At 50.1% G+C, this 27,219-nt stretch overlaps 1 protein-coding gene across 7 annotated transcripts in view; it reads left to right on the top strand.

Moving 5' to 3' along the window:
• SH3RF1 (SH3 domain containing ring finger 1) overlaps positions 1–27,219 on the top strand; it is a 155,517-nt gene that overhangs the window by 110,529 nt on the left and 17,769 nt on the right. For 6 of the 7 annotated variants that reach the window (XM_027548927.1, XM_027548922.1, XM_027548923.1 and 3 more), the window contains exons 5-8: positions 15,244–15,546; positions 16,548–16,658; positions 24,301–24,449; positions 25,412–25,582. In XM_027548927.1, the coding sequence (XP_027404728.1) occupies positions 15,244–15,546; positions 16,548–16,658; positions 24,301–24,449; positions 25,412–25,582 (734 nt within the window). The remainder of the gene's footprint in view (positions 1–15,243; positions 15,547–16,547; positions 16,659–24,300; positions 24,450–25,411; positions 25,583–27,219) is intronic. The other variant, XM_027548925.1, reaches the window with a different exon arrangement.

The following is a 27,219-nucleotide window of genomic DNA, read 5'->3' as shown; positions in this document are numbered from 1 at the left end:
CTGTGGATTCTGTTCTTTGGATGGATCTCCCTGGACGTGGGAAACTGGGAAGGAAGGAAGATAGACGTTCCCTGGGGAAACCCAGGGGACTCTTGGAGAAACCACATCAAGATATGTGTAAAAGGCTGTGTTTGTCAAGGACTGAATGTGGTTTCAGAAGAAACCAGTAGCTTGCTACTTTCTTTGTTCAGAAATACCAGGCTCCTCCAAAACCGCACGGAAGATTTTAACACCCTCATTAATTCAGAGCTGACTCACTCACATTTCAGGGTCATTTGGACAAAGATGACATGACTCTTAGCATGCCAGAAGTTGGGATGAAGTAAGTGCTAAATATGGCATTTTGGACGATATTCAAACATTGTTGTGTATTGTGGGCTTATGAGCTGTACATTTTTATTAAATCTAGTCATGCATGTAAACTATCACTCAGTTTTTCCAACAAAAAAAATTTATTTAGCAACTCTGCTACAGCTGGAATGTAAAAGTGGAGGTGGCGTGAAGTGGGCATGGCTTGTTGGACTGCAGTCTTGTTCTGTGGTTGGTGCTGGCAGGGGCGGGGTGGTGTGGGAGAGTGTATCCCTCAGTTAGATCTCTGCCCATTGACCCCTCTGCAGGCACGCCTGCCCTCGGCGCCTCGTGCAGAGTGATTCTTCCTCTGCAGCTGCCCTGCCTCACACATAGGGCGCTATGGTCCTGGAAGAACTTGGACTCTGGGCCCAGAGGCCCAGGATCCCAGTCCTGGCCGGACCAGCAGTTGTGGAGTGACTGTGTCCTCATCTGTAAAGCAGAGACGTGCGGTGAGCTGGGCTGGTAGTGCTGTGCACTGCCTGCCCTGTGAGAGATGTGTGCGCTGCACTTGTCATTTCTGCACCACACAGTGTCCCCCATCTGTGTCTCCTCTGTGGGTGTTGCCCTCAGCCCTGTGCACCCCTTGGTGGGACTTGAGCTCCTGGGCCCAGCGTCTTTCCCTCTGGCTCACCTGGGCTCCTGTGCACAGCACTACTGGTCACCTCACCGAATGCTGGTCGAGTGGGCAGCCTGAGGACCTGGTGACCTGACACCAGAAACGAACTGGATGTGGACGTTGCTGACATTCACGTCTTTCAGCGAGGACTGACGTGTTGTCGCCGGGTTATCTTAGTGTTCTTCTGGGCCGCCGCCCCTGACCTCGGACGTGGGGTAGCTCCTCTTGGCCGTTCCTGCGCCATCGCAGCCTGGCACTCTTCGGCCGCTGCCCCTGACCTTGGATGTGGGGTAACTCCTCTTGGCCGACTCCTCTCGGGCCTGGGGTCCTCCCGGCTTCTGCCCCTGACCTCGGACGTGGGGTAGCCGCCCGCGCTAAATGCACCGGTAGCAGCCACCCGCGCGCTAAATGCGCCGGTTGCAGCCGCCTGCGCTAAGTGTCCGAGGTTAGCGGCGGCGGCCGAGAGGAGCTACCCCACATCCAAGGCCAGGGGCGGTGGCTGGGAGGACCTACCCCACGCCCGAGGCCAGGGGCCGCGGCCAGGAGGAGCAACCCCATCTCCAAGGAGCTGTGGCTACGGGGGCCCAGGAGGGCCTAGAGGAGCTATTCCACGTTCAAGATCAGAAGGGGCGGCGGTGAGGAGATGGCCCTTGTCCAAAGTAAGGAGCAGCGGCTGCGCTTTGCTGGAGCAGCCGTGAAGAGATGACCAACGTCCAAGGTAAGACAAACCCAAGTAAGACGGTAGGTGTTGCAAGAGGGCATCAGAGGGCAGACACACTGAAACCATACTCACAGAAAACTAGTCAATCTAATCACATTAGGACCAATGAAACTCAGTGAACTCAGTGAAACTAAGCCATGCCCATGGGGCACACTAACTCAATGAAACTAAGCCATGCCCATGGGGCAACTCAAGATGGGCGGGTCATGGTGGAGAGGTCTGACAGAATGTGGTCCACTGGAGAAGGGAATGGCAAACCACTTCAGTATTCTTGCCTTGAGAACCCCACGAACAGTATGAAAAGGCAAGATGATAGCATACTGAAAGAAGAACGCCCCAGGTCAGTAGGTGCCCAGTATGCTACTGGAGATCACTGGAGAAATAACTCCAGAAAGAATGAAGGGATGGAGCCAAAGCAAAAACAATACCCTGCTGTGGACGTGACTGGTGATGGAAGCAAGGTCCAATGCTGTAAAGAGCAATATTGCATAGGAACCTGGAATATTAGGTCCATGAATCAAGGCAAATTGGAAGTGGTCAAACAAGAGATGGCAAGAATGAATGTTGACATTCTAGGAATCAGTGGACTAAAATGGACTGGAATGGGTGAATTTAACTCAGATGACCATTTTATCTACTACTGTGGACAGGAATCGCTTAGAAGAAATGGAGTAGCCATCATGGTCAACAAAAGAGTTTGAAATGCAGTACTTGGATGCAATCTCAAAAACAACAGAATGATCTCTGTTCGTTTCCAAGGCAAACCATTCAATATCTCAGTAATCCGAGTCTATGCCCCAACCAGTAATGCTGAAGAAGCTGAAGTTGAACAGTTCTATGAAGACCTACAAGACCTTTTAGAACTAACACCCCAAAAAAGATGTCCTTTTCATTATAGGGGACTGGATTGCAAAAGTAGGAAGTCAAGAAACACCTGGAGTAACAGGCAAATTTGGCCTTGGAATATGGAATGAAACAGGGCAAAGACTAATAGAGTTTTGCCAAGAGAAAGCAGTGGTCATAGCAAACAACACAAGAGAAGACTCTATACATGGACATCACCAGATGGTCAACACCGAAATCAGATTGATTATATTCTTTGCAGCCAAAGATGGAGAAGCTCTATATAGTCAGCAAAAACAAGACCGGGAGCTGACTGTGGCTCAGATCATGAACTCCTTATTGCCAAATTCAGAATGAAATTGAAGAAAGTAGGGAACACCACTAGACCATTTAGGTATGACCTAAATCAAATCCCTTATGATTATACAGTGGAAGTGAGAAATAGATTTAAGGGCCTAGATCTGATAGATAGAGTACCTGATGAACTATGGACTGAGGTTCGTGACATTGTACAGGAGACAGGGATCAAGACCATCCCCATGGAAAAGAAATGCAAAAAAGCAAAATGGCTGTCTGGGGAGGCCTTACAAATAGCTGTGAAAAGAAGAGAAGTGAAAAGCAAAGGAGAAAAGGAAGGATATAAGCATCTGAATGCAGAGTTCCAAAGAATAGCAAGAAGAGATAAGAAAGCCTTCCTCAGTGATCAGTGCAAAGAAATAGAGGAAAACAACAGAATGGGAAAGACTAGAGATCTCTTTAAGAAAATTAGAGATACCAAGGGAACACTTCATGCAAAGATGGGCTCGATAAAGGACAGAAATGGTATGGACCTAACAGAAGCAGAAGATATTAAGAAGAGGTGGCAAGAATACACAGAAGAACTGTACAAAAAAGATCTTCACGACCCAGATAATCACGATGGTGTGATCACTGACCTAGAGCCAGACATCCTGGAATGTGAAGTCAAGTGGGCCTTAGAAAGCATCACTACGAACAAAGCTAGTGGAGGTGATGGAATTCCAGTTGAGCTATTCCAAATCCTGAAAGATGATGCTGTGAAAGTGCTGCACTCAATATGCCAGCAAATTTGGAAAACTCAGCAGTGGCCACAGGACTGGAAAAGATCAATTTTTATTCTAATCCCAAAGAAAGGCAATGCCAAAGAATACTCAAACTACCGCACAGTTGCACTCATCTCACACGCTAGTAAAGTAATGCTCAAAATTCTGCAAGCCAGGCTTCAGCAATACGTGAACCACGAACTTACAGATGTTCAAGCTGGTTTTCGAAAAGGCAGAGGAACCAGAGACCAAATTGCCAACATCCACTGGATCATCGAAAAAGCAAGAGAGTTCCAGAAAAACATCTATTTCTGCTTTATTGACTATGCCAAAGCCTTTGACTGTGTGGATCACAATAAACTGTGGAAAATTCTGAAAGAGATGGGAATACCAGACCACCTGACCTGCCTCTTGAGAAATTTGTATGCAGGTCAGGAAGCAACAGTTAGAACTGAACATGAAACAGCAGACTGGTTCCAAATAGGAAAAGGAGTACGTCAAGGCTGTATATTGTCACCCTGCTTATTTAACTTCTATGCAGAGTACATCATGAGAAATGCTGGGCTGGAAGAAGCACAAGCTGGAATCAAGATTGCCAGGAGAAATATCAATAACCTCAGATATGCAGATGACACCACCCTTATGGCAGAAAGTGAAGAGACTAAAAAGCCTCTTGATGAAAGTGAAAGTGGAGAGTGGAAAAGTTGGCTTAAAGCTCGACATTCAGAAAACGAAGATCATGGCATCTGACCCCATCACTTCATAGGAAATAGATGGGGAAACAGTGGAAACACTGTCAGACTTTATTTTTTTGGGCTCCAAAATCACTGCAGATGGTGACTGCAGCCATGAAATTAAAAGACACTTGCTCCTTGGAAGGAAAGTTATGACCAACCTAGATAGCATATTGAAAAGCAGAGACATTACTTTGCCAACAAAGGTCTGTCTAGTCAAGGCTATGGTTTTTCCAGTAGTCATGTATGGATGTGAGAGTTGGACTGTGAAGAAAGCTGAACGCTGAAGAATTGATGCTTTTGAACTGTGGTGTTGGAGAAGACTCTTGAGAGTCCCTTGGACTGCAAGGAGATCCAACCAATCCATTCTGAAGGAGATCAGCCCTGGGATTTCTTTGGAAGGAATGATGCTAAAGTTGAAACTCCAATACTTTGGCCACCTCATGCGAAGAGTTGACTCATTGGAAAAGACTCTGATGCTTGGAGGGATTGGGGGCAGGAGGAGAAGGGGACGACAGAGGATGAGATGGCTGGATGGCATCACTGACTCGATGGACGTGAGTCTGAGTGAACTCCGCGAGTTGGTGATGGACAGGGAGGCCTGGTGTGCTGCGATTCATGGGGTCGCAAAGAGTCGGACACGACTGAGCAACTGAACTGAACTATCTCAGTGTTACATTCGGACACCACCATCCTCGAAGCACAGACTCTCTCCAGTGACTTCTGGAAGTTCTTTGGTTTTGTTTGTTTGTTTTTAAATGAAGCAGGATGAGTGCTTGGTTATTCCTAGTTTAGACTTTTCCAGACTAAGGTAACAGTAGTGACACCCTGTGGATTAGATCCTGCAGCCTGTCCAGGTTGTCTCCCGGATTGTTTGTGAGAGAATTTTCACCTGTTTGGTACTATTTCTTTGGCCCACTTTGAGCAGAAGTCAGGTGGCCTAATTGTTAAGAATCCTCATTTTTCTAAACTAACTTTATGGAGTTATCAGTGACACACAACAAACCGTGCATGTTGAAGGCGTAATGATTAGGTGGTGTTTGTTGTTTTCAGCTTTCAAAAGCAGCCTGTAGACAAATCTTGGGAGATACTTCTGTGGCCAGAGAACAGAAGTGTGTCATCAGCCCTGATTACAGAAAACCACATGTGTATGTCCAGGAGCATAGGTGCAGCTTTCATGAGAGTGAGAGCTGTGGATGCAGGGGCTTGGGAAACGTCGTCCGTGTTCCAGGGAGTTACACATGGAGGTTTAGGTGCACAGTTTGAATTTGCCAAGGTGCCCCTCAGAGGAGCCAAGAGCATGGTTCACTTTACTCCTTCACCTAGAGTCTTTGCCCTAGAGAACGGGAGCCGAGGATCAGAGCACTTGGCTTTGATCTCTCAGTCAGCGAGAGCAGACTGAACGATATAAAAGGATATTCTGTCATTCATATTTAAGGGAGTATTCTTTTCCTTTCAGATGCAGAAGTGAAATGTTCAATTCATTGAAATAATTTTTTTAAAACGAGAAGTGTACGAAAATTGGGGAGAAGTTGTAAAGAGAATTACTATATTGCTTGGCTTCCGCAATACCCCTTCAATTCTGAAGTAATTTTTATAAAGTTGTTGGAAAGTCAGGAAGACAGTCGGTTGTCATACTTTCTCCTTCAATTCTGAGGTAAATAAATTTTTATAAATGCAATTCAGAGATACTGTTTAGGAATCAAGGAGGGAGACTTACTGAATGCCCAGCATCATACGTTCATTCATCTGCAAGTCGCGCTGGCCGAGTCCACCAGCCCTGCGTTGAGTAGTGTCTTCAGCCCCTGGGCTCTGCCCTGTGCTGAGGCTTCTCGGGTCTCCTGAGTGTTGTCTGCTTGGTGTAAGTAATAGTGGCATATCTTTTTACCACAGTGATGGAAGTGAGAGCTAGGACCCTGAAGTTCTCAGGGCAGGTCGGCTCTGGATGCCAGGAAAAACCCTGCTCACTGTGGACAGCTGGAGGCAACCTGCCCAGACCTACTCAGAAGAAAAGGAAATTAGGCCAGGGTTTACTCGGCAGTTTATGCTCCATCTATTACGCAGCAGCCTCTTTCCCATTTAAGAGTTTCCCTTTGTTTTCCATGAGGAAAACCCTCCGAGAGCTGAGGTTCTAAAGATGGGTTAATGTTTGCTTATTTCTCGCTGCATGAGCGGGCAGTTCCATAGAACATAAACACGCTCACGTCCTGTTGAGCCTGGAGCAGAGGCCAAGTGAATGACCAGCTGGTGTCTAATGTATGCAGTGCTTTCCCCCGGAGTCCACCAGTTCTTTAGCCTGGCCGTATCCCCCTGGGCCCTCGCTAGGCTGGTCCCTTGGAATTTCTGTCTTTACAGCTCATCAGGGATGTTTCTTTGTCCATGTGTCTGTGGAAACACACCTCTCTTCGGGGTCCTGATGGAAACTGTCCTTTCTCAGGAAGCTGTTCTTTCCTGATTCTCTTTCGTGGAAACAAAACACAAAGTCCTTGCATCAGACTTCCCCGGCTGCGGCTTGTGCGTTCTTACAGCCTGGCTTGTGCCTGGAGGGTAGTGATGTGTGTGCAGGATTCCATGTTTTCCTGGGAGCCTCGTCGTAAGTGAAGAATGCTGTTAATCATTTTATTTCTATGATATTATTGTGTTGCAGAGGATTTGGGGAGAAATAACTCTGAGGCCCATCGCATGTCATTTTGGTAAATATTCTTTCATTCTTGCTCTCTGTGCTTTAATGACAGTACATGTCTGATTCAAATATAGTGCTACTCTCCACCAGTGTTTGTGACTGTGAAATAATTCTGGGAGCTACACCGTAGTTTAGTTATTTTTCCATTTTAAAAACAAGTTAAGCGTCTTGTTTGGGGACACCCACCCAGTCACTGAGAGGTGATCTGTGGTCTCGCTCCAGCAGCCTGGGTCTGCCCTAGACCCCTGCTTTGCTGTTGCCTCCGAACTCGTGCTGAGAGCTAGTCTTCGTAAGGCTGGCACAGAATCACTGTGATCATCAAGCTTCACTTGAGAAGTGTTGAGGACATTTTGGTATTTTATCAAGAATAATGACAGCTTTTTAAGTTTGAACACCCAGAAGGTTGATTTTCAGAAGTGATGAAATATTCAACAACGTCAGATTACTGAGGTGGTCTTTTTTAAGAGGGAAATCATACCTTAATCAAAACCACCATATTTTAAAGCCTTAAATTTTGTCATTTGAAATTCTTAGTACATTGTTCGTACATACTAAATTTGGTAGTAACTGACGCTTTCTAATAAGCAAGAGTTGAGGCCTGTCCTGTGTCCTGAGAGAGACAGGATGAGTGTGTGCCCTGTTCTGCACATGTGTGTGGTCTGTTTCATCTTAAGTGTGAAGCCCCTGGGGACAGGCCCCTGTGGTGAAGTTGATGAGCTTCAGAAACTTGTGTCAGGAGGTGTGGAGCAGCCGCCCTGATGACAGCGACGTGGCGGGTTCCCTGCCTCATGGCTGTGTGAACAAACGCTTCTCTGCAGGTGGGCAGGAGGAGGGAAGTCCCACACCCCGTGCAGCTGTGGGGCTCTGGCCCTCCTGATGAGGTCATCCTGGTGGTGGCTCTCCCCATGCACCTGCTCACCTGGGCTGGGCCGCGCCTGTGTGCCTGCTTTCCATTTCAGGTGTTCACTGCTGGGCTCCATGTCCTGGGAGGGGGCAGCCTCTCGCCTTCCTCAGGCCATTCCCCTGTCTGCACGCCCCTCCCTCCTGCCTTTCCTGCCAGAATTCCCAGGGCTGGCTCCCCAGTCCCTCTGGTCGTCGCCCTCCCGACTGCTGGCTAACTGCATCCCCTCTGCTCTCCTCTTGCTTTGTTTTCCCAGTGCTGGCGACTCCTGCCGTGATGCTTCCTCCTTCCTTTCCTTGTAGGAGTTACCATCATGACTGCTGCCCCCATCCCCTGGCTCCTTGGGCTCCAGGGCGGCGGCTGGGGGTCGTCTTCTCACCTGCAGTTCTGGGCATCCTCCTGGCCCTGTGTCTTCTCCAAGTTTCCTGCCCCTGCAGAGACCCCAGCTAGTAATACCTGCAGGGCGTCCACACTTGGCTTGCAGAGTGTGTGCATGTGTGCTAAGTCACTTGGGTCGTGTCTGATTCTTTCTAACCCGATGGGCTGTCGCTCACCAGGCTCCTCTGTCCATGGAATACTCCAGGCAAGAATACTGGAGTGGATTTCCATTTCCTCCTCCAGGGGATCTTCCCGACCTAGGGAATCAAACTTGAGTCTCCTAAGACTGCTGCAGACTGCTTTTGTTTCAATTGTTGTTCAGATGGAAAAATCAGGGTATTTTACAGAAGCCTAAGTGTGTAGCTTGCTGGGCTTGTGACAGTCGCCCAGAGAACATAGGGGCAGGGGATGTCCCCTCCAGGTCCGACTGTAGTCGTAGGCCTGAGGTCTTGGCCTCTGTGTGCTCTGAAGGGGTGAGAAAAGCCATTTGTACATCGTATATACGTAAAACTTTCTAGATCGTCAAGTCCAGCTATGTGTGATGTCTGAAAAGTAGGAGACGCACGTGAAGAGGACAACTGACGGTCAGGCTGGGTCTCAGGTCACGGTGAGAGCAGGGCGCGTCTGGGTGTCACACCGCAGTGATGATGCGCGTTCCCCTGCCCCTGGGTACAGAGGGCGGAGGTGCCCATCCTGCTCCTGAGAAAATGGAAACCTCATTTGAACGTCCCTCAGGACTGCTCAGCTGCGGAGACAGAGACCCGAGTCCACCTGGGCCTTTCATCTACAGGCTCGGAGCGTGGCTTTCTGGAGAGTACTTTCCTCAGCCTCCTGAACGAAAATCCTTTCAGGCTTTTGATGGTGTGCTCCCCCCGCTTCATCCCTTACATCTCAAAATCAGAAACCTGAAAAAGAACATTCCAGAACCTTCCAGTGTATTTATTTTCTGACAGGCCCACCAGAGGGGAGACAGTTAACATGCTGTCAGAGCTCAGGGGCTGGGGCTCCCCCTCCTGACTGGACGTGAGACGAGTCCCAGAGTGCCCTTTCCGGTCCTGTGGCACACGGGGCTGGGGTGCTGTGCGCCCAGCCAGCTGTGCCAGCTCAGGACACATCAGAGCCACTGCGTGGGGCGGGGACCGTTGAGGTCCTTCCTGTCCCACACGTTCCTTGAGTTCAGTGAACCTTAGGAGGTGCCCCCTGAGCCCCCCGTGCATCTTGGGGGGCCACTCACGCTGAGCCCGTCTCAGCTGGGATGTGGGGCAGGTGCCCGGAGCACACTGGGTGGCAAAACTCATACAAAAGAAGTGCCTATCTCAGAAACTTTCATATTGATTACATGCCATAGTGGTGATATCTGGGTTTTATGAAATAAAATGCATTATTAACTTTACCTGCTGGTTTTCATTCTTTAAAATGGGGCTACTGGAAAATTTCACACCACAGCTGCAGCTACTGTTCCGCTTCTCCGGGTAGCTCTGGTCTAGAGGCCTCCCTCCCCACCCCCGCCCTCCGATGGTTCTGGGACCCCAGCGTTTTTATTCTTTCAGCAGATCTGTACAGACGCCTAAATGGAGTTGCTACCTAGGGAAGGCTTTTTCGGACCCATTTAAAGACACTCCTGAATAACCCTTCCAGTCTACTGGTTATTCCTCTGCTCTGGGGGAGCCTTGTTTTATGAATAAAGACAAAGTTTGCTTTTGTATTTAGATCATCCAGAAACAAAAGCCTTGTTACGCAAATTGCAGAGAACAATGAAAGACTGATGAACATACAAAATCCCCGTTGCCACTGTGTGAGAGCACCTTGCAGAAGAGGCAGACACTTTCCATTTCTGCTTCACGGGGGCTGAGGCGTGAATCCCCACCACAAAGCGTCTTCCCTGGGGATGGGCACTGGCTTGACAGTGCAGCAGAGGGGTCTCTGTTGAGACCCTCACTTGTGAAGGGGGGTTTTCAGAGCTGGCAGGAAAGGATGGGGTTGTATAAATTGCTGGGCCACATGGAAGGAAGAATGGTCTGTCCCTGTCTCTGTCTTTACACAAAACAAAATGTCCACGTGGTTAAAACACCCAGAAGGACAAAGGGAGGAACCATAAACACACTGGGAGAAAAGTGATTTTATTTTCAAAAAATAATTGTAGAAAAAGAAGATTTTTAAAGTATGATGTTAGCTTAAGATACCATAATGGAAAAGATGAATAAATTTGCACATCCAAGAAATATTTATGTATGACAAATATATATCATTACAAGCTGAACTGGAACAACATTTCTAACTCAATGGATATATGTTGTTGTTCAGTTGCTAAGTCATGTCTGATTCTTTGCGACCCCGTGGACTGCAGCACACCAAGCTTCCCTGTCCGTCACCATCTCCCAGAGTTTGCTCAGATGCATGTCCATAGAGTCGGTGATGTCATCCAACCATCTCATCCTCTGTTGTCCCCTTCTCCTCTTGCCCTCAATCTTTCCCAGCATCAGAGTCTTTTCCAGTGAGTCAGTTCTTCGCATCAGGTGGCCAAAGGATTGGAGCTTCAGTTTTGGCATCAATCCTTTCAGTGAATATTCAGGACTGATTTCCTTTAGGATTGACTGGTTGATCTCCTTGCAGTCCAAGGGACTCTCAACAGTCTTCTCCAGCACCGCAGTTTGAAAGCGTCAGTTCTTTTATATTCAACCTTCTTTATGGTCCAACCCTCACATCCATACATACCTACTGGAAAAACCATAGCTTTGACTAGATGGACCTTTGTCAACAAAATGATGTCTTTGCTTTTTAATACAACGTTTAAGGCAATGGCACCCCACTCCAGTACTCTTGCCTGGAGAATCCCATGGACAGAGGAGCCTGGTGGGCTGCCATCTATGGGGTCGCACAGAGTCAGACACGACTGAAGCGACTTAGCAGCAGCAGCAGCAGCAGCAGGTTTGCCCTAGCTTTTCTTCCAAGGAGGATATATGTACTCTTGTATATGTATATATACATGCATACATAGTATTCTAGTATATTAAAGAAAGATTTATATGCTATATAAAGAGAACTCATAAATGTATCGGAGAAGGCAATGGCACCCCACTCCAGTACTTTTGCCTAGAAAATCCCATGGATGGAGGAGCCTGGTAGGCTGCAGTCCATGGGGTTGCTAGAGTCAGACATGACTGAGCAACTTCACTTTCACTTTTCACTTTCCTGCATTGGAGAAGGAAATGGCAACCCAGTCCAGTGTTCTTGCCTGGAGAATCCCAGGGACAGGAAGCCTGGTGGGCTGCCGTCTCTGGGGTTGCACAGAGTCGGACACGACTGAGGCGACTTAGCAGCAGCAGCAGCAGCAGCATAAATGTATAAGAAAAATACCAACTCAATAGAAAAATGGGTAGTGTGGGAATAATCAATTCCTAGGGAAAGAGAAAAACATACTTAGTCTCATTAATAGAGAAAAACAAATTAAAAGAAAATACAAATTGCCTCTTCATCTGATGAGATTTTTTTTAAATGGTAATACCTAATACTATAACTGTTAGAAATTTTAACAAAACATCAATACACCTGATACTGCTAACAGTATGAGAAACAGGGACTTTTCATTCACTTTTTCTTCAGAGGTGATGAGAATGGACACTTCTTTGAAAGTGCAGCTTGGCAGTGTCATTCAGAAATGCTTTAGGCTGCGCTTTAACCTGCAGCTTCACTTTGGGGAGTTCGCCTTGTGGGTGTGGCTGCTCAGGCAGGATGCGTAAAAGGAGATGGGTGGGCAGCACACAGCCAGCCTGCCTCTGTTCCCAGGAAAGGCCTCTCATGAGATGCTGTGAGCGGAGAGAGTGTAGTTTCTTTGGTGTTAAAATTAACCAGGCAGGTGCTTAATTAACAACATCTCCATGGAATGTACATGCAAGAGAGTGTTCCGAACTGTCAAACAGGAGAGGTCTGGGCAACAGGCCCAGGGCGGTCAGCGGAGGAGATGCAGGCAGAAGCTGGCCGAGGCCTGTCACCTCTCACTCCTGATAATTGACACCATTTCCTGTTTAAAATAACCAACACGTGTTACTTGCATAATCTATATTTACAGTCTTTACTTGCCTTTTATTGAAAACCCATCCCGTTGAGGAGCAAACACTAGGTTATGAATTAGACGAGGTTCCTCTATGCAGACCTGCTCTGTCCATGCTCTGATGCTCAGAATCTAGAGACCAAGTCCCCTGTAAAGCTTTATGGAAAACGGTGACTGTTCAGCTTTGTTCTCATTAGATTTTTTTGTTCTCGTTTAGAAAAAGTGAAGTCCTGTCTTTTAAAAAGACGGTATTCTCTTTGAGAAAGAGGCCAACCACACACACACAAAGTATCTTCATATTTCTTAAATTGCCTTGTTATTACTGCTGTTATTATGTCAGTATTTTCCCCCATGTTTATTTATGCCTCTTGTAAGACTAATTCTTTCTCTGTTTCAGAGTTTCCCCAAAGGGGATATTACTGGTTTTCAGATCGACCAATCCCGTGTGTCCCTGCTGTCCACTCCAGGGTGCTGCGTTGCCCCTCGTGTCCACCCTTGGCAGCTGGTCCACACCCAGGGCTGGAGGATGGTGTTCTAGGGCACAGAACAGGTGTCCTGAGGGTGGGGAGTGTGTTCACGAACATGGGTTGTGGTCAGAGAAGGATGTGCAGAAAAAGCTGCACAGAAGTTCAGACAGACTTCCTCTGGGAGATCGCTGACCCCTGGGGCTGGCTGAGAGGTTTTAGTTCCTAAGATGTCACAGGGCAGCCAGGTCAGTAAAGGCCACATACAGCCTGTGGCCAACTTGAAATCAGATTGCATTCCAACAGTGTGTAAGCACAACAAAACCCTTTGTGTGTGTGTGTGTGTGTGTGTGTGTGTGTGTGTACTTGAAGAAACAGAATTCCATGACGTTCCATGGAAAGTCATCGGGTCCTTGCTTTCCTGTCTGATTAGCTCACCATGGAAGGAGGTGTGCTCGGACCCCTGAGCTCTAGCATTGCAGAGCGGGTCTTCCGTCTCACTGGGTGATGGGTTTGGGGTAAGAAGGATGGAGGAGTTGGTCTGTCTGATGGGATCTCAGACCCTCATCCCCAGCCTGGGCAGAAATAAGAAGCCTCTGCTCCGTGCCCAGGCCTGGGCCACGCCTGCCATGGAAACAGAGGCTTTGCTTCCTTGGGTACTTGATTCTTTTGGAAGCACTCCAAAAATGAGGTGGCTAGACCGAAGCAGCAGCATGAATTCTGATGAGATCGGGTGTTTTTGGGGTAGTATGGCAGTAGAGGGCAACATCGTGAATCCTGGGTCTCTTGGCCACATGCTATGATGGTGCTGGAATACGGCTGCCCCTTCCTAGCAGCCCAGCCCCCATCCTCAGCACAGTGGCATCGTGATCCATCCCACCCCACCCCCCCAGCATTTGGGCATTATCGGGCACTACTCCCCACAAGTCTTGAAAGTTACCACGTGGAAAGAACCCTTGCCTTGAATGAGGGATGAGCTCGTGCTAGAAAAACTGTCAGACCAGGTTCTGACTGAGTCCCCAGGGAGCAAGGGTTTTGGGGCTCGGACACCACGCCTCCCAAGCTGCTGCTGCCAGAGCAAGAGTGAGTCCTTGAACATCACCAACAGGAGTCCTGTCCTTCCAGGAGGACATCCTCAACCGTAGGTGGGAGACAGCCTTAGCCTGTTAAGATGTGACAGTGTATTTGGAAGGAGGATGGAAAGAGGTGTCTGCAGAGTGCTGGAATGGGACAGTATCCACTGTCCTCAGGATTTCCAGGTTCCCTCTGAGTAGTTGGGCTTCCCTGGTGGCTCAGATGGTAAAGAATCTGCCTGCAATGCGGGAGACCAGAGTTCAGTCCCTGGTTTGGGAAGCTCCCCTGGAGAAGGGAATGGCAGCCCACTCCAGTATTCTTGCCTGGAAAATCCCATGGACAGAGGAGCCTGGCGGGCTACAGTCCATGGAGTGGCAAAGAGTTGGACACGACTGAGCAGCTTTCACGTCTAAGGAGTTTACTTGTCATCTGCACGTTGGTTACGAGATTACACTGCACTCAGTGATTCCCATTACTGCACTGTCTGGGTGCAGCTGGCTGTCATGGAAGCTTTCTGGAAGTATTGTTTCTGCCCTCAGGGAGCCCAGGCTGCCTGTGTTTTTCCTCTCTTGCTGGCGTTCCCAGCCCTCTGGGCAGCTTTGCCCTGGCTTTGCACTCAGGCAGCTTTTCAAACAGGCCAGTTTACCAGTCAACAGGACTTGGGTTTCAGGTCGTAGCCTGTTATAATTCAAAATGTAAGCTCAGGAAAGTAATGGGCATGTAACAGAACGATGGTAATCAGGAGTTTCCACTGATGTTTCTGGGAGGCCCCTGCACGGGGCAGAGAGGCGGGAAGTAAATTCCCCTGGAAGTGTGGTCATGCTCACAGCCACAGTCACCGCCCGGAAGCAGCCCGGCTAAGCCAAGACCATCAGGCTGACCACGCAGCCTGCTGCTCACCGTTCTCTGTGTTTCCTCTGGAGGCTGAAATACATCTTTGTTACCATATCTATGGCTGATTCATGTTGAGGTTTGACAGAAAACAACAAAATTCTGTAAAACAATTATCCTTCAATAAGAAATAAACTTAAAAAGACAGCCAATCATGGAAGGCATGTTTATGTATACAACCCAGAACTAGATACAATAAGCTGTCATTAAGTGAAAAAAGCAATTAGATACTTTGAAGATTCTTGAGGGGGGATATGTTCTCAGCCTTGTTGGTGTTAGGTTGGAATCGCTTGTTCTTGGCTTAGCATGTGTTTGTGATGTAGGAACAGTGCAGTCCCCATATTGAGACAAGATGCTGCACATGGGAAAAGCGTGTACTCGCAGATGCAGACTTTGAAGGACTGACACTCAGCTTCAGACACAGGCGTGTCAAGAGTCCCTGTCGTGTGACCTCATCTCTCTCGTCGCTTTGCAGTTTAACTCGGCAGCCAAGCAGCTGATCGAGTGGGACCAGCCCCCCGGGCCAGGAGTCGCGGCTGGGGAGGGCGCCCTGGCTACCACCCCGAGCAGCACGACCACCAAACAGCCGGACGGCAAGAAGAACACCAAGAAGCGGCACTCGTTCACCTCGCTGAGCATGGCCAGCAAGGCATCGCAGGCCGCCCAGCAGCGCCACTCCATGGAGATCAGCCCCCCGGTCCTCATCAGCTCCAGCAACCCCGCGGCCGCGGCGCGCATCGGCGAGCTGGCCGGGCTCTCCTGCAGTGCGCCCTCTCAGGTACGGGCCGCCGTGACACTTTACGGGGGTGTGAATTCCAGCAGCACAGATTTACCTGTAAAGATCAGCCATGTGCTGGCTTCCCCACCTTGGCAGCACCTTGTCCCGGGGAATTGAATGTTCCTTCAGGTCCCCTGGGAACTCACTCGGAGCCTGTCTTTGTCTTGAGCATCTTCTTCCTAATTGTTGGGACTGAGGAAACTAGGTTTAGGATTAAGTTCTTGTTACACAAAGCCCAGCAGTTTTGGTGTCACACTCTTTGCTGGAGAGCAAGGTTGCAGGCGGTCACCTTCCTTTCACCCTTAATAGTGGAAGGACGGCCCTCCTCCAGATGTCTGCAGTCATGCTGGGGTGCAGCAGGAGGGAATTCGATCCCGTAGCCGAACACAGGCACGAAGGGGCCTGAATAACTCTGTTTTTTCCTAATGAATTCATCTCAGGTAGTGTTCTGGATAAGACACCTTTGAACACAGGTAGTTTGGTTTGGCATTGTTCCCTGAAGGGTTTTGTAAACAGTTGCCTGCAATCCGCCAGCACATCTGGGCAGCTGCATTTTAATTACGGGTCCCCACGGGAAGGTGCAGGTCCTGAGACGTGATCCTGAAGACGCACCATGTGCCTTAAGCGTGTATGTAGATTCAGTGTGCTGGCGGACAGGTGAGCATCCAGAGAGCCCCCCTGAACTGGATCCTTGGGGAGGTGCTGATGGGCTGGCTCGTCCTGCGCCAGACAGGTCCAGGCCACAGCCATGTGAGGCAGTGGCCATGGGATCCTACACACGAGATGTCGAGACCAGTGTTTATCAAGTGACTCCTTGGCGTCTGACACACATGATGCCCGCCACACCTTTGGGCTCAATAACCCGAACAGGACTCTGCCTTGCCCCCGCAACAGACACTGCAGGCTTTGTGTGTTTCACTGTGACTTGGCTTCCCAAGGTTAGCTGGTCTCGTCTGTTTTGTCAGGTGTCTTCCTTGTATTCACTGCTGTTTCCTTGGCAGGTTCACATAAGTACCACTGGCTTGATTGTGACCCCACCCCCCAGCAGCCCCGTGACCACCGGCCCCTCATTCACGTTCCCGGCGGAGGCCCCTTACCCAGCCGCCCTGGCAGTGAGTATAGCCCTCCCCTCCACTCCCCCACCCCTGCCTGCTGGCCTGGCCCCTCCACCCTGCTGACACTTACTGAAGGTGGCGGAGGTCTGTCTTTCACCTCTGTCTCTGTTAATTTTAGCAAAAAATTACATAGGCTTTGGCCTGCAGCTGGCACTTTATTTTAGCAGTGGAGGTGGGTGGCCTGAGGCGACAGAAGGAGCCCTGTGAAGCTCTTTCAGTGTTCATTAAAGTTCAGCCTGATTCTCTGCAGGCTTATTACCCTTTGCTTCTGTCAGGTTTCTGGTCGGGCTGGTTTATCCAGGGACTGAGGAGGCTGGACTCCCCAGGCCGAGTGGTGCCTTGGTCCCCAGAGCAGGGATTCTTCTTGGCTCTGATCTCAATTCCACTCTGGGTCCCTGGTCTCCTGTTGGTCTGCGTGGCCGGAGCGCCTGGGAGCTCTCAGATGAGTAATTCTGCCCACAACCCCGCAGCCTGCAGACACAGTCTGACTTGGGGGCACACCCTAACGGAGGAACAGATAGAAGGAGCAGGGCAGTCCTGGGAGGCTGATGCAAAGAGGAACCCCGAGGGGAGAAAACTGAAAGAGACAAGGCACGCGACCCTGGGAAGCAGAAAGCAAGGCTCTAAAGGATTGCGCCTCCTGAGCTTGCAGGTGAACTGAGGGGAATGAGCCTGTCTTGTCCAGGACACAACCCTGTTACATGTTCAGACTCTTTCTTCCAGTGCGAGGGGAATGAGGAGAGAGGAGATCACTGACTCCCCTCTCCCAAGGGGACCCACCCTCTGCCTGCCTCACAGAGTCTTTGCTGGCTGTGATGCCCCTGGGGAAGCTGTGGCCAGCAGTGGGGTCCTGACTCCCCTCTCCCAAGGGGACCCACCCTCTGCCCGCCTCACAGAGTGTCTGCTGGCTGTGTTGCCCGGGGAAGCTGTGGCCAGCAGCGGGGTCAGGCCTGGGGCAGGGAACCAGCCCAGTTGTGCGTGAATGATGCAGCCAAGAGGTCACTCAGCCTCCTTGGGCCTCTCTGTCCCCTCCTGTAAGATAAAAGGCATCCTGTCTGCCCTGGGGAGGTGGCACTGCCTGGGGCCTGGTGGGGGGACTGTGGCAGCTGCCCATCACCCTCTGTCAGTGCAGTGGCAGCTGTGACGTGCCTACCGCTTTGCTTGGAGCCTGGGGTCTGGCTCATCGTTAGGGTCCTCTCTGTTCTCTGCACGGGGTGGCGAGGCTTCCCAGGGGTGGTTTGTGTTCAGGTTGTGAACTTTGTATATGTTGTGAAGGTGGAAGACTGAAGGCCAGACTTGCATCCACCCCAGGCCGGGACCTCACAGCTTGTTGTTGGCTCCATCTACTCGTATTTTCCTCATTTCCTTTTGCCTCATTTTTCTTTTATTTATCATGTCTTGATACATTTTATGAATAGTTGAAAGCTGACTTTGAAATAAGGTGGGCAATAAATAAATGCAGGATTAGTATCTAGCGACTTCCCTTTCACTTTTCACTTTCATGCATTGGAGAAGGAAATGGCAACCCACTCCAGTGTTCTTGCCTGGAGAATCCCAGGGACGGGGGAGCCTGGTGGGCTGCCGTCCATGGGGTCGCACAGAGTCGGACACAACTGAAGCGACTTAGCAGCAGTAGATACTAGTACACTAGAGACTAGTGTAGACCTTTGAAAGCTTTCTGTAGAGTTAAGTAAGCATGTTCCTGTATGTAAATAGAAGTTAGTAAGTTCCGATTAGCATTCAAGCCGTTTTTTGTTAATGTTTCTGGAACAATTACAGCTTCCTTGATACAACAACTGTGTAGGGTGGGAGAAGTTGCGTTGATTCCTCTGGGGAGGAGGGGGAGTCAGGTAACTTTTACGGAAAGGTGGTTTCCCTGAGGTTCCGTTGGCCCTGGGTGTTTCACCCAGAATCAAGTTTCCCAGTCTTCCTTCCCTCTCATCCCCAGAGAAGACGCTGTCTGTCCATCCTTCCTTCCTTCCCACCCACCCCAGTGCATTCACACGCTGTTGGAATTTCCATTTCCAAGTGACCTTTTCGTGTGGCAAAATTCTAACTTTATTTGTTAAGGGAAAATGGCTGATTTTTCTGATTGTAGAAAAATTAATTAGTGGAAAAGATGTAGAGCTGGCTGTGCTTCAGCCCTTGTGGGCTGATTATTTTACGATGAGGGAATGGCCAGTTGCTCTTAGCTGGGCGCATGCTAGGGCACCCTGGGCACTGATCACAAGAGAGCACGAACCCACAAAATTAATTCACACTCAGCCACTTCATCTCGGGATCATATCAGAGAGCCTGAATGTTCAGCACGAGGGTTTATTAACGTTGTGTCTCTGCCACTTCCGCTTAATGGAAAACTAATTATAAGTAGACCCACGGCCTGTTGTCCCAGGAGACGCCTGGCTCTCAGAGCCCAGAGTCGGCAAGCAGGAGTGCTGGATTCAATGTGTTAGGTTTAAGTGGGAAAATCTCTGTAACAGGTGCCCTCTGAATCGTCCATCAACCTGGCGAGTGTCCTGTGTAAAGTGTGAGATCTTCCCAGGACCTAGGGTGCAGTCACAGCAAGAACAGGTGGCATGATGGGAAGGAAGCTACCCTTTCCCTGGTGTGGGTTTTAGGTGCTGAGGCCATGGCTGGACCAGGGAGCGAGCAATGTTTCCAGCACTGTTTCACAAGGTAAAACTGTTTGATCTCTTATGCAGAATGAAATTGTGAGTGTGTTGGCCTAATTGTCTCACACGTGATAGTTAAAATGTTAAATATCTAATACTGGAAACAACACTGGTATTCCATGTAATTCACACATCCACTATATTCACAGCAGGGCGGGTTTTCTTCTGCCTGGTTCTGTGGGGAGGAGAGTGCAGATCTTGCTCCTGTGTCCTCTGCACACCAGCAGTGGAACTTGCGAAACAAGGGAGGGTGACCCCCGGGGCCAGCCAGGAGGTTTTAGTCACAAGATGTCACAGGGTAGCCGGGGCAGCGAAGGCCGCACGCAGCTTGTGGCGAACTTGGAGTCAGATTGCATTCTAAACATGTGTAAGCACAACTAAACCGTGTCTATGTGTGTGTGTACCTCAAAGTAAATGATGTCAGCTTCTCAGAACAGCCAAGATGTACTTGGCCACTGTCGCCCGTGGTGGAGGGTCCAGAGGGTCAGGGCAGGGCCCTGCATGTAGGGGCGGGACCGTCACGCTTGGCAGTTGGAGGGTCCAGAGGGTCAGGGCAGGGCCCTGCGTGTAGGGGCGGGACCGTCACGCTTGGCAGTTGGAGAGGCAGAAGTGGCGCCTTTGGAATTGGCAGGATGTGGACCAACTTCACAGTGACCACAGAGAGGGGCTCGGCATCTCGGGGACCAGGGTCTGCTGATCTGTATGACTGTCCTGAGGGCGGTGGAAGCACAGGAGGTTTTCTCATTGCCGAAGACCATGTTGAGCATCTGCGCGTCCTGTGGGCAGAGCTGGGCACCAAGCACGGGGACGGCGAGGTGGCGTGTGGCTCCACAGCCACGTGGATCCTGACCACCGGAGCCTGCCCCCGAGCCTCCACTCCTGGGCGCCAGAGCCATGTTGCTGAGAGCTCGGTGGACAGCACGTGGCCACGTGCATCATTTCTGCAAGTCGGGAGCACACGTGCACCCTCTCCTCGTGTGTCAGAGCTGCAGCCATGTATCAACAGCTGTGAGAGGAGGTCCATTCCCAGAGAGAATTAATTAATCTTCCTAATTACCAGATCCTTAATTACACCTCCCCTTCAGACACCATCTTCCAAGCATCTGTTTCTAGCATTTTAAGTACTTTCATTTTTTTTCTTTTTTTCGTAGCTGTGCCTACGACTGACTGGCTTAATTCTACTGGATATCCAGATGAGACAAAAGCTCACTTCCCATCTTCTTAACTTTACTGAATCCTGATGCCTGTGTTTTTTTAATCACTAGTATCAGTGCTTCCATTTTTCTACCTCCTACTCATCGTTTAAAAAAGGCAAGATACTCAGTTGCTCACACACTGCTGTGTGCAGGGGTTAATGCTGCAGGAATTAGTGACAGCACTCCCCGAGGGGATGACCAGCCACCATCCGTCTATTGGCCGAGCAGCTGAGTTCACAGCACAAGCAGAGTGTTTACAGAGGTTGAAAGTGGATTCATTGGAATCGGATATTTAGGAAGGATGGAATTGGAGGGCGTTTAATGGTCTTTGCTCAGAGGACCCAGAAATGCCCAGAGTCTTACACTGCCAGTCACTTTCTACCCCAGAAGAGAGGGGGGTGCACACATAAAGGGCAGTTGGGAAGAAAATGGACCCTTAATGTAGCCTGGAAGAGAGTGGGTATGTGTCTGTGTAAGGCTGAATCACTGCTGTGGGGAAGAAACTGATACAACATTGTAAATGAACTATCCTCCAATAAAAAAGTTAATTAAATAAAGAGAGGACAGATCGTTTACAGCCAGAACCCCAAGCTCCAAGCAGAGCACTTTCCTGGTCAGCGGCCAGTAGTTAAGACCTCGTGTAGCTCAGCGCCTGGGCATCTCAGCACTGGTTGCTGGAAGGGGAGAGGGCAGGGGGCGCCAGTGAGGAGGGGCCCCCAGCACGGCCTTGGATTCTCCCTCACTGTCCCCTGGCCGATGTGGCCTGTTGGGGCTGGTCGCAGGAAGGGGAGGGGGGAGAGGACACCAGCCAAGAGGGGCCCACAGCACAGCCTTGAACTCTTGCTCACTGTCTCATGGCCTGGCGGTAGCCTGGAGCCAACCACCTGGACAGGATGCTTTTGTTCTTGCAGTGAAACTGAGGGCGGCCTGCAGGGGCTGAGCGGGGACTGGAGTCTGCACAGCGTTTCTGACACAGCCCCGGGCTGCCTCCTTGTCCCAAGATGAGTGGGTCGGGAACACAGTCTGGATGTGGTGGGCCTGACCGTCCCCCATCGGCTGACCCCCGAGCCATGATTTTAGGGAGCATCCTCGTGGTCTCCAAACACCAGTGCCAGTAGCAGAGGGTCTGGATCTGCAGAAGCACAAGCAGAACCTCATCTCAGCAACCATGGGGCCACGGCCAGTCCCCTGCGTCGGATCCCGGAAGCCCGGCCACAGCCTCCTGAGCCTCAGCCCTTCCACAGGACTCAGTGGAAGCAGGAGCTGCAGAAGGCCCCGGTGAGGGGGAGGCTGCGGTTCCCGTGGGACAGCTCACAGCAGGTTCCTCCCGGGCATCTTTGTCCCGGGGTCTTTCAATGTGGACTGTTCATCAGCACCCGTGGGGCCTGCTGGCCGGCCCAGCCCTGGACATGCCCAGACCTTGGCATCTGACCAGCCTCATGGGACAGCCATGTCAGGGAATCCAGTTGGGATGTCTGCTCTGTGTGCTTAGCCTCCAGCACACGCACGCACACACACACACACACACACACACACGTGTGTTCTCCCAAAGATTCGCAGACCAGTGCTGGGGTATGCCAGATGTCAAGTGAGTCTAACTTACGCTTTGTAAAATTCATACACACCAAACATTTCCTTTCTGTACTTACTAACCATAGGAGATGACCTTTTCTTCAGTTCAGTCACTCAGTCGTGTCCAACTCTTTGTGACCCCATGCACTGCAGCATGCCAGGCTTCCCTGTCCTTCACCATCTCCCGCAGTTTGCTCAAATTCACGTCCATTGAGTTGATGATGTCATCCAACCATCTCATTGTTACCTTCTTCTCCTGCCTTCAGTCTTTCCCACTATCAGGGTCTTTTCCAGTGAGTCAGCTCCTCACATCTGGTGGCCAAAGTATTGGAGCTTCAGCGTCAGTCCTTCCAGTGAATATTCAGGGTTGATTCCCTTTAGGATTGTCTGGTTTGAAATCCTTGCAGTCAAAGGGACTCTCAAGAGTCTTCTTCAGCACCACAGCTGGAAAACATCAGTTCTTCTGCGCTCAGCTTTCTTTATGGTCTGACTCTCGTGACCTTTTCTTACATTTTGTTAACGTAACGTGGCCTATGTTTTTATCGGGCCTATAGTTTCCTTCTCTTTTCCTGCCTTCTTCTGTCTAGAGCCAGTGAGTACAGGCTGTCCTGACATGAAGGTGCAGGTTCCCTCTCTTCCCTTTGCCAGTGGAATTCTCCTCAGAGCCGAGTGGGCCCTTGACTCTGAGTCCTTCCAGGGTTGGGTGGCCTGAGTTCCTTTTGTCCACTTGTCACCTGCACCTCTGCGGCCACACAGCTATAAGGTGGGGCCTGGAGAGACACAGAGGAGACAGCTCAGTGGTGACCTCAGGCCGCTCCCGTGCTGCTGTGTGCGGTGGCCCAGCCAGGCCCACCTGGGTCACGTGCGCTAAGTCTCCTACCGGGGTTAACTTTGTTCCTCCCACTTTGTCCTGAGATACACAGCTCAGGTGCTCGTCCTTTTCCTGATTAAGGGTCATGAGGGCTCCAGGCCCCGTGTGTGCCCTCCTGGAGTCACAGCGCAGCCTGTTGTGTGACTGTCCGCCTGGCCTTGCCTGCCCTGGGAGCACTGTCAGCGTGTCTGTCCTGCCTCGGCCGCGGGACAGACTCCATTGTGGGAAAATGGAACATAATGTGCGCAACAGTTGCAGTGCGCATCTAGAAATTTGGGGTTCTTCTCTCCTGCGGTGTTTCTGGAACCGTGTGACTTAATAGGCAGATGAAGTAACTGCTGATGAAGTGTCAGATTGTTTTTCCAGACAACAGAAACCTGTTGGTGTTCTCCGTGTTCAGAAACCATGGGGTTTTTCTTCTGTTATTCTGACATGGAGACACCACGTGCCCTGCCCAAGTTGCAGTCTTCAGCCTCTTTATTTCTCCTTTGATAAAGTTTTACACCGAGTGGTTCAGAGATTTGGGGCAGCTGGGCGAGGTAGGGGTTCAGGCAAGTCTGTGTGTGCCTGTTTGCTCAGTATCCAGACCCTAAAGAATGATCTGGGCTGTGTAGATTAGAAAGTAGCAGGCGCTCCATTGATTCTGAGAAGGCGTGGAGTCCTGTGGGCAGAGCCCGTAGAGGGACCGGCAGCTGCTTGCGGTATACTTGTTAAAGATTACCAGCCTTGATAGTCCTGAGCTTAAAAAGCCGGCAGAGCTAACAAGAGAGGGGTAAACAAAAGCAGCAAGCATATCCCCACGATTGTGGCTCACTGCTGTTTGTGGTTTTAGAAGCCCAGATGTCCAAGGAGATTTTCTTCTTGGGCGTGACATCCGAGATTTCCTTCTGTGGGCATGGTGTACAGTGCAGCTGGACTGTCTGCTACTTTGTTGACGTTTCGGGTTGCAGAAACAATCGCAAATTCAGCCCCAGCAAGCCCTGTGCTGTCAGAGCTGCCCCTTAGAAGGCATTTGGATCCTGATCCTAGTTTGTGCTTAGAAGTGCAATTAATCTTGAAATTGCATGCAATCTTGTCATTTTTTTTCTTTCCCTCCTCCCAGTTGTGATTACTTACCTGTTTGCTAGAAGGGTTTCTGGGGCTCTAAGACCTTGAAGGAGAATAGAGAGGAGTCTTTTAAAAGGAGGCTTGGGTATAGTGTGCAGGTGCTACTCTGTAGATTCCACCGATGTCTTTTTTTTAAATGGGTTTCTGATTCCTTTTCCCTCCCACTTACTGGAAGAGATGTTAATAAGTCATCTGTTCCTTCTTTTTCTTTCTCTCTCCAGACTCTGAATCCTCCTCTCCCCCCGCCCCCTCTCCAGGCGGCCACCCCCACGGGCACTGCTGTAGCTGCTGCCGCTGGGATGGGCCCCAGGCCCACAGCTGGACCCACTGACCAGACCACACACCCGCGGCCACAGCCCCGCCCCAGCGTGTAAGTGCAGGGGTCCTTTCTGCCCCTGGACCGAACCCAAATAGAGAGGCAGAGAACTGGTTTTTCTGAGGGGAGCTGGTGCCAGACTGGTGCCAACTGTGTTTGTGATTAGGAAACTCATGCTCTAAGGCTGAGCCTTCTTGGCCTTCCTCTGCGAGTGCTACCCGGGCTTTGTCCCCACCTTCATCCCCAAGTAAGGGTGTGAGGGGACAGGGAGGGCCCCGCACAGGTCAGACCTAGAGGAGGTGCAGTGGTGCCAGCAGTGAGTGTCCAGAGTCGGGTTGCTCCATCCATTCTGCCCATGGCCCAGTGCAGCCTGCGGGTGGTGGCCCTCCGTGCACACTGATCCAGGAAACACTTGGGGCCTGTTCATGTTGCCGCCGCTCTCCCTGTGTCGGTGGCTGTCACCTGCGCAGATGGGCTGTTGGGCTCTGTCCGTGATCTGGACTTGCTTTGCCTCTGACTCGCAAGTTTAGTGTCTACCCCAACTGAGCCCACAGATGCAGGTGCTGCCCGTTGCTGGTTCAGTGTGCACGGGGAGGCTGTGTGCCAAGCTTCCCAGTGGGATTTTAGACCACATGTCCTCGACAAGGCTGCTTCCCAGGTCTCAGGAGGGCTATCTGCAGGCCCAATTTCCCAGTAGGCATCTGATGCCCTGCTGCAGGTGTGCACACTGGGGGGTGGCATCAATTCCTCCACACCCACAAGTACCGTTTGGCGGGGTCATCACCTTTGCACCGGGAGGGCCAGGTGGGAGGTTCTGAGTCGCGCGGCTTCTGCCTTTTCAGAGTGGATGGCTGCCGTTCAGTGGACAGTGATTGAGGCTGCCCACAGATTAAAGGATTCTACTTTCTGTTTACTTTTGTACAAAACATTCAAGGCTTCATGCCAGAGAAGAGTTCTGCACATCGTGTGGTATGTCTGTTCCTCACCTTGAAGTCAGATGTTTTTTCCTCTTCTAGGTATGTTGCCATTTATCCTTACACTCCCCGGAAAGAGGACGAGCTGGAGCTGAGGAAGGGAGAGATGTTTCTTGTGTTCGAGCGCTGCCAGGATGGCTGGTTCAAGGGGACGTCCATGCACACCAGCAAGATTGGGGTTTTTCCTGGCAATTACGTGGCCCCCGTCACGAGGTATGGCTCCGAGCAAGTGGCTTTCTGAGCCCTGAACACAGAAGCTTTGTCCTTTCCCATGATTTCCAGCCTATCCACAGTTCCTTCTCATGTTACAGTTATGTGTTACACAGCCGGCATTTTAGAGGTCTCTGCCTGTATTTGCCAAAGTCCCTTCTAATCCTTAAGATTTTAGCTTACTCTTCACATGTGACATTGTAAGTTTCTCCCAATACAGGTGCTGGTTTTAAATTATTTGCTTTAAGTCGCATGTGAGAAGACTCTACTACACTGTTTTCAGTATTTTTTTGCTAGGAAATTTGTGCTGTTTAATATAAATACAAGTGATGTTATTAATCCTCTTGGTTATGTGATGCTTACCTGACACCTGGCACACAGAGTTCTGTGTTCTGCATATTAACGCCAGGTCCTCAAACGGCTCCCTGGTGTATGTGCTGTTATGATCCCCACTCAACAGGTGAGCAGGTTGAGGTGGAGAGGTTAAACAATTTGAGGTCACCCGGTGAAGCGGTGCTGAAAGCCAGGTGTGTATTCCAATAGCTTGGTGATTACGTCTGAATTCTTAATTACTTTTTAGAATGCAATCAGAACTGAAACTCCTTTAACATGACATGAGTCCCTCACCCTTCTCAGGAGAGGGCGGTTTTGCTCCCCAGGGGATTTTTGCAGTGTCTGGACGTGCTTCTGATCGTCACGATGGGGGAGCAGGTGCTACTCGCCGCCAGTGTATAGAAACCAGGGATGCACACGCCACCCTGCTGGGCACGGCACAGCCTTCGCAGAAGGGAGCTGTCTGGCCCCAAACGTCACCGAGGCTGAGAAACCTGTTCTAGGATAGTCGGAGGCGAGCACTTGGGGTGTGTTGATATACACTGTTCACTTTATTTAAATATAGTCCCCATTCTGGGCACTGAGGACACTTGCTCTGGGATGACCGTGATGACCTATGATGGGTCAGTGCTGAGAAAACCCCGGGTTTTGGCTACTGGGCTCTTAATAAATGGTCCAACTTAATTGTGTTAAATCATTTTTCAAAGACCCTGATTTTGAATAAGTGGCTGAATGAACTGACATGCTGTCAGATGTCGGTCTCAGTCCTCAGGCTGGCTGGCAGCCTAATCCAATGAAGATCACTGTCATTGCAGATGGCAACAGAACACTGGCTCCAATTAGACTTGCAGATTTCTCATCAGTGTAAACCTTGTCGGTTTATGCTAAAATCTACATTCACAGCCCAGAAGATGGGAGCTCTGTCTTCCCTGGTGGGATAAAACAAACAAACAAAAACCACAACAAGCAAGGGAGATAAACCAAGCAACAACCGCATGTCGACTTTCTGAAGAAAACGTTTTCCTAAGACTCAAATACGAACCATCAGAAGTCTCTGGAGAGACACTTCCTGATGGAAGATTCTGTCATTCCTCACGGTAGATAATGAGGTTTGAGTTAATGAAGCCTTCTGCTTGGTAGAAAGTTCCTATCTATAGAACTGTTCTTTAAATGAATTTAGGATATTAACAAGTATGTTACATGAAGCTACACTGAACCTAAGTTAATGACATTCAGCCGGTAAATATTTGTTGAGGGCCAGCTGTGCCACTGTAACTGCACATCAGGAAGGGTGGGGAACAACCATT

Source organism: Bos indicus x Bos taurus, chromosome 8 (genome assembly GCF_003369695.1).
Source record: "Bos indicus x Bos taurus breed Angus x Brahman F1 hybrid chromosome 8, Bos_hybrid_MaternalHap_v2.0, whole genome shotgun sequence".
Lineage (NCBI taxonomy): Eukaryota > Metazoa > Chordata > Mammalia > Artiodactyla > Bovidae > Bos > Bos indicus x Bos taurus.
Note: the sequence above shows the minus strand (reverse complement) of the source record. Positions and strands in the feature narration are given on the sequence as shown.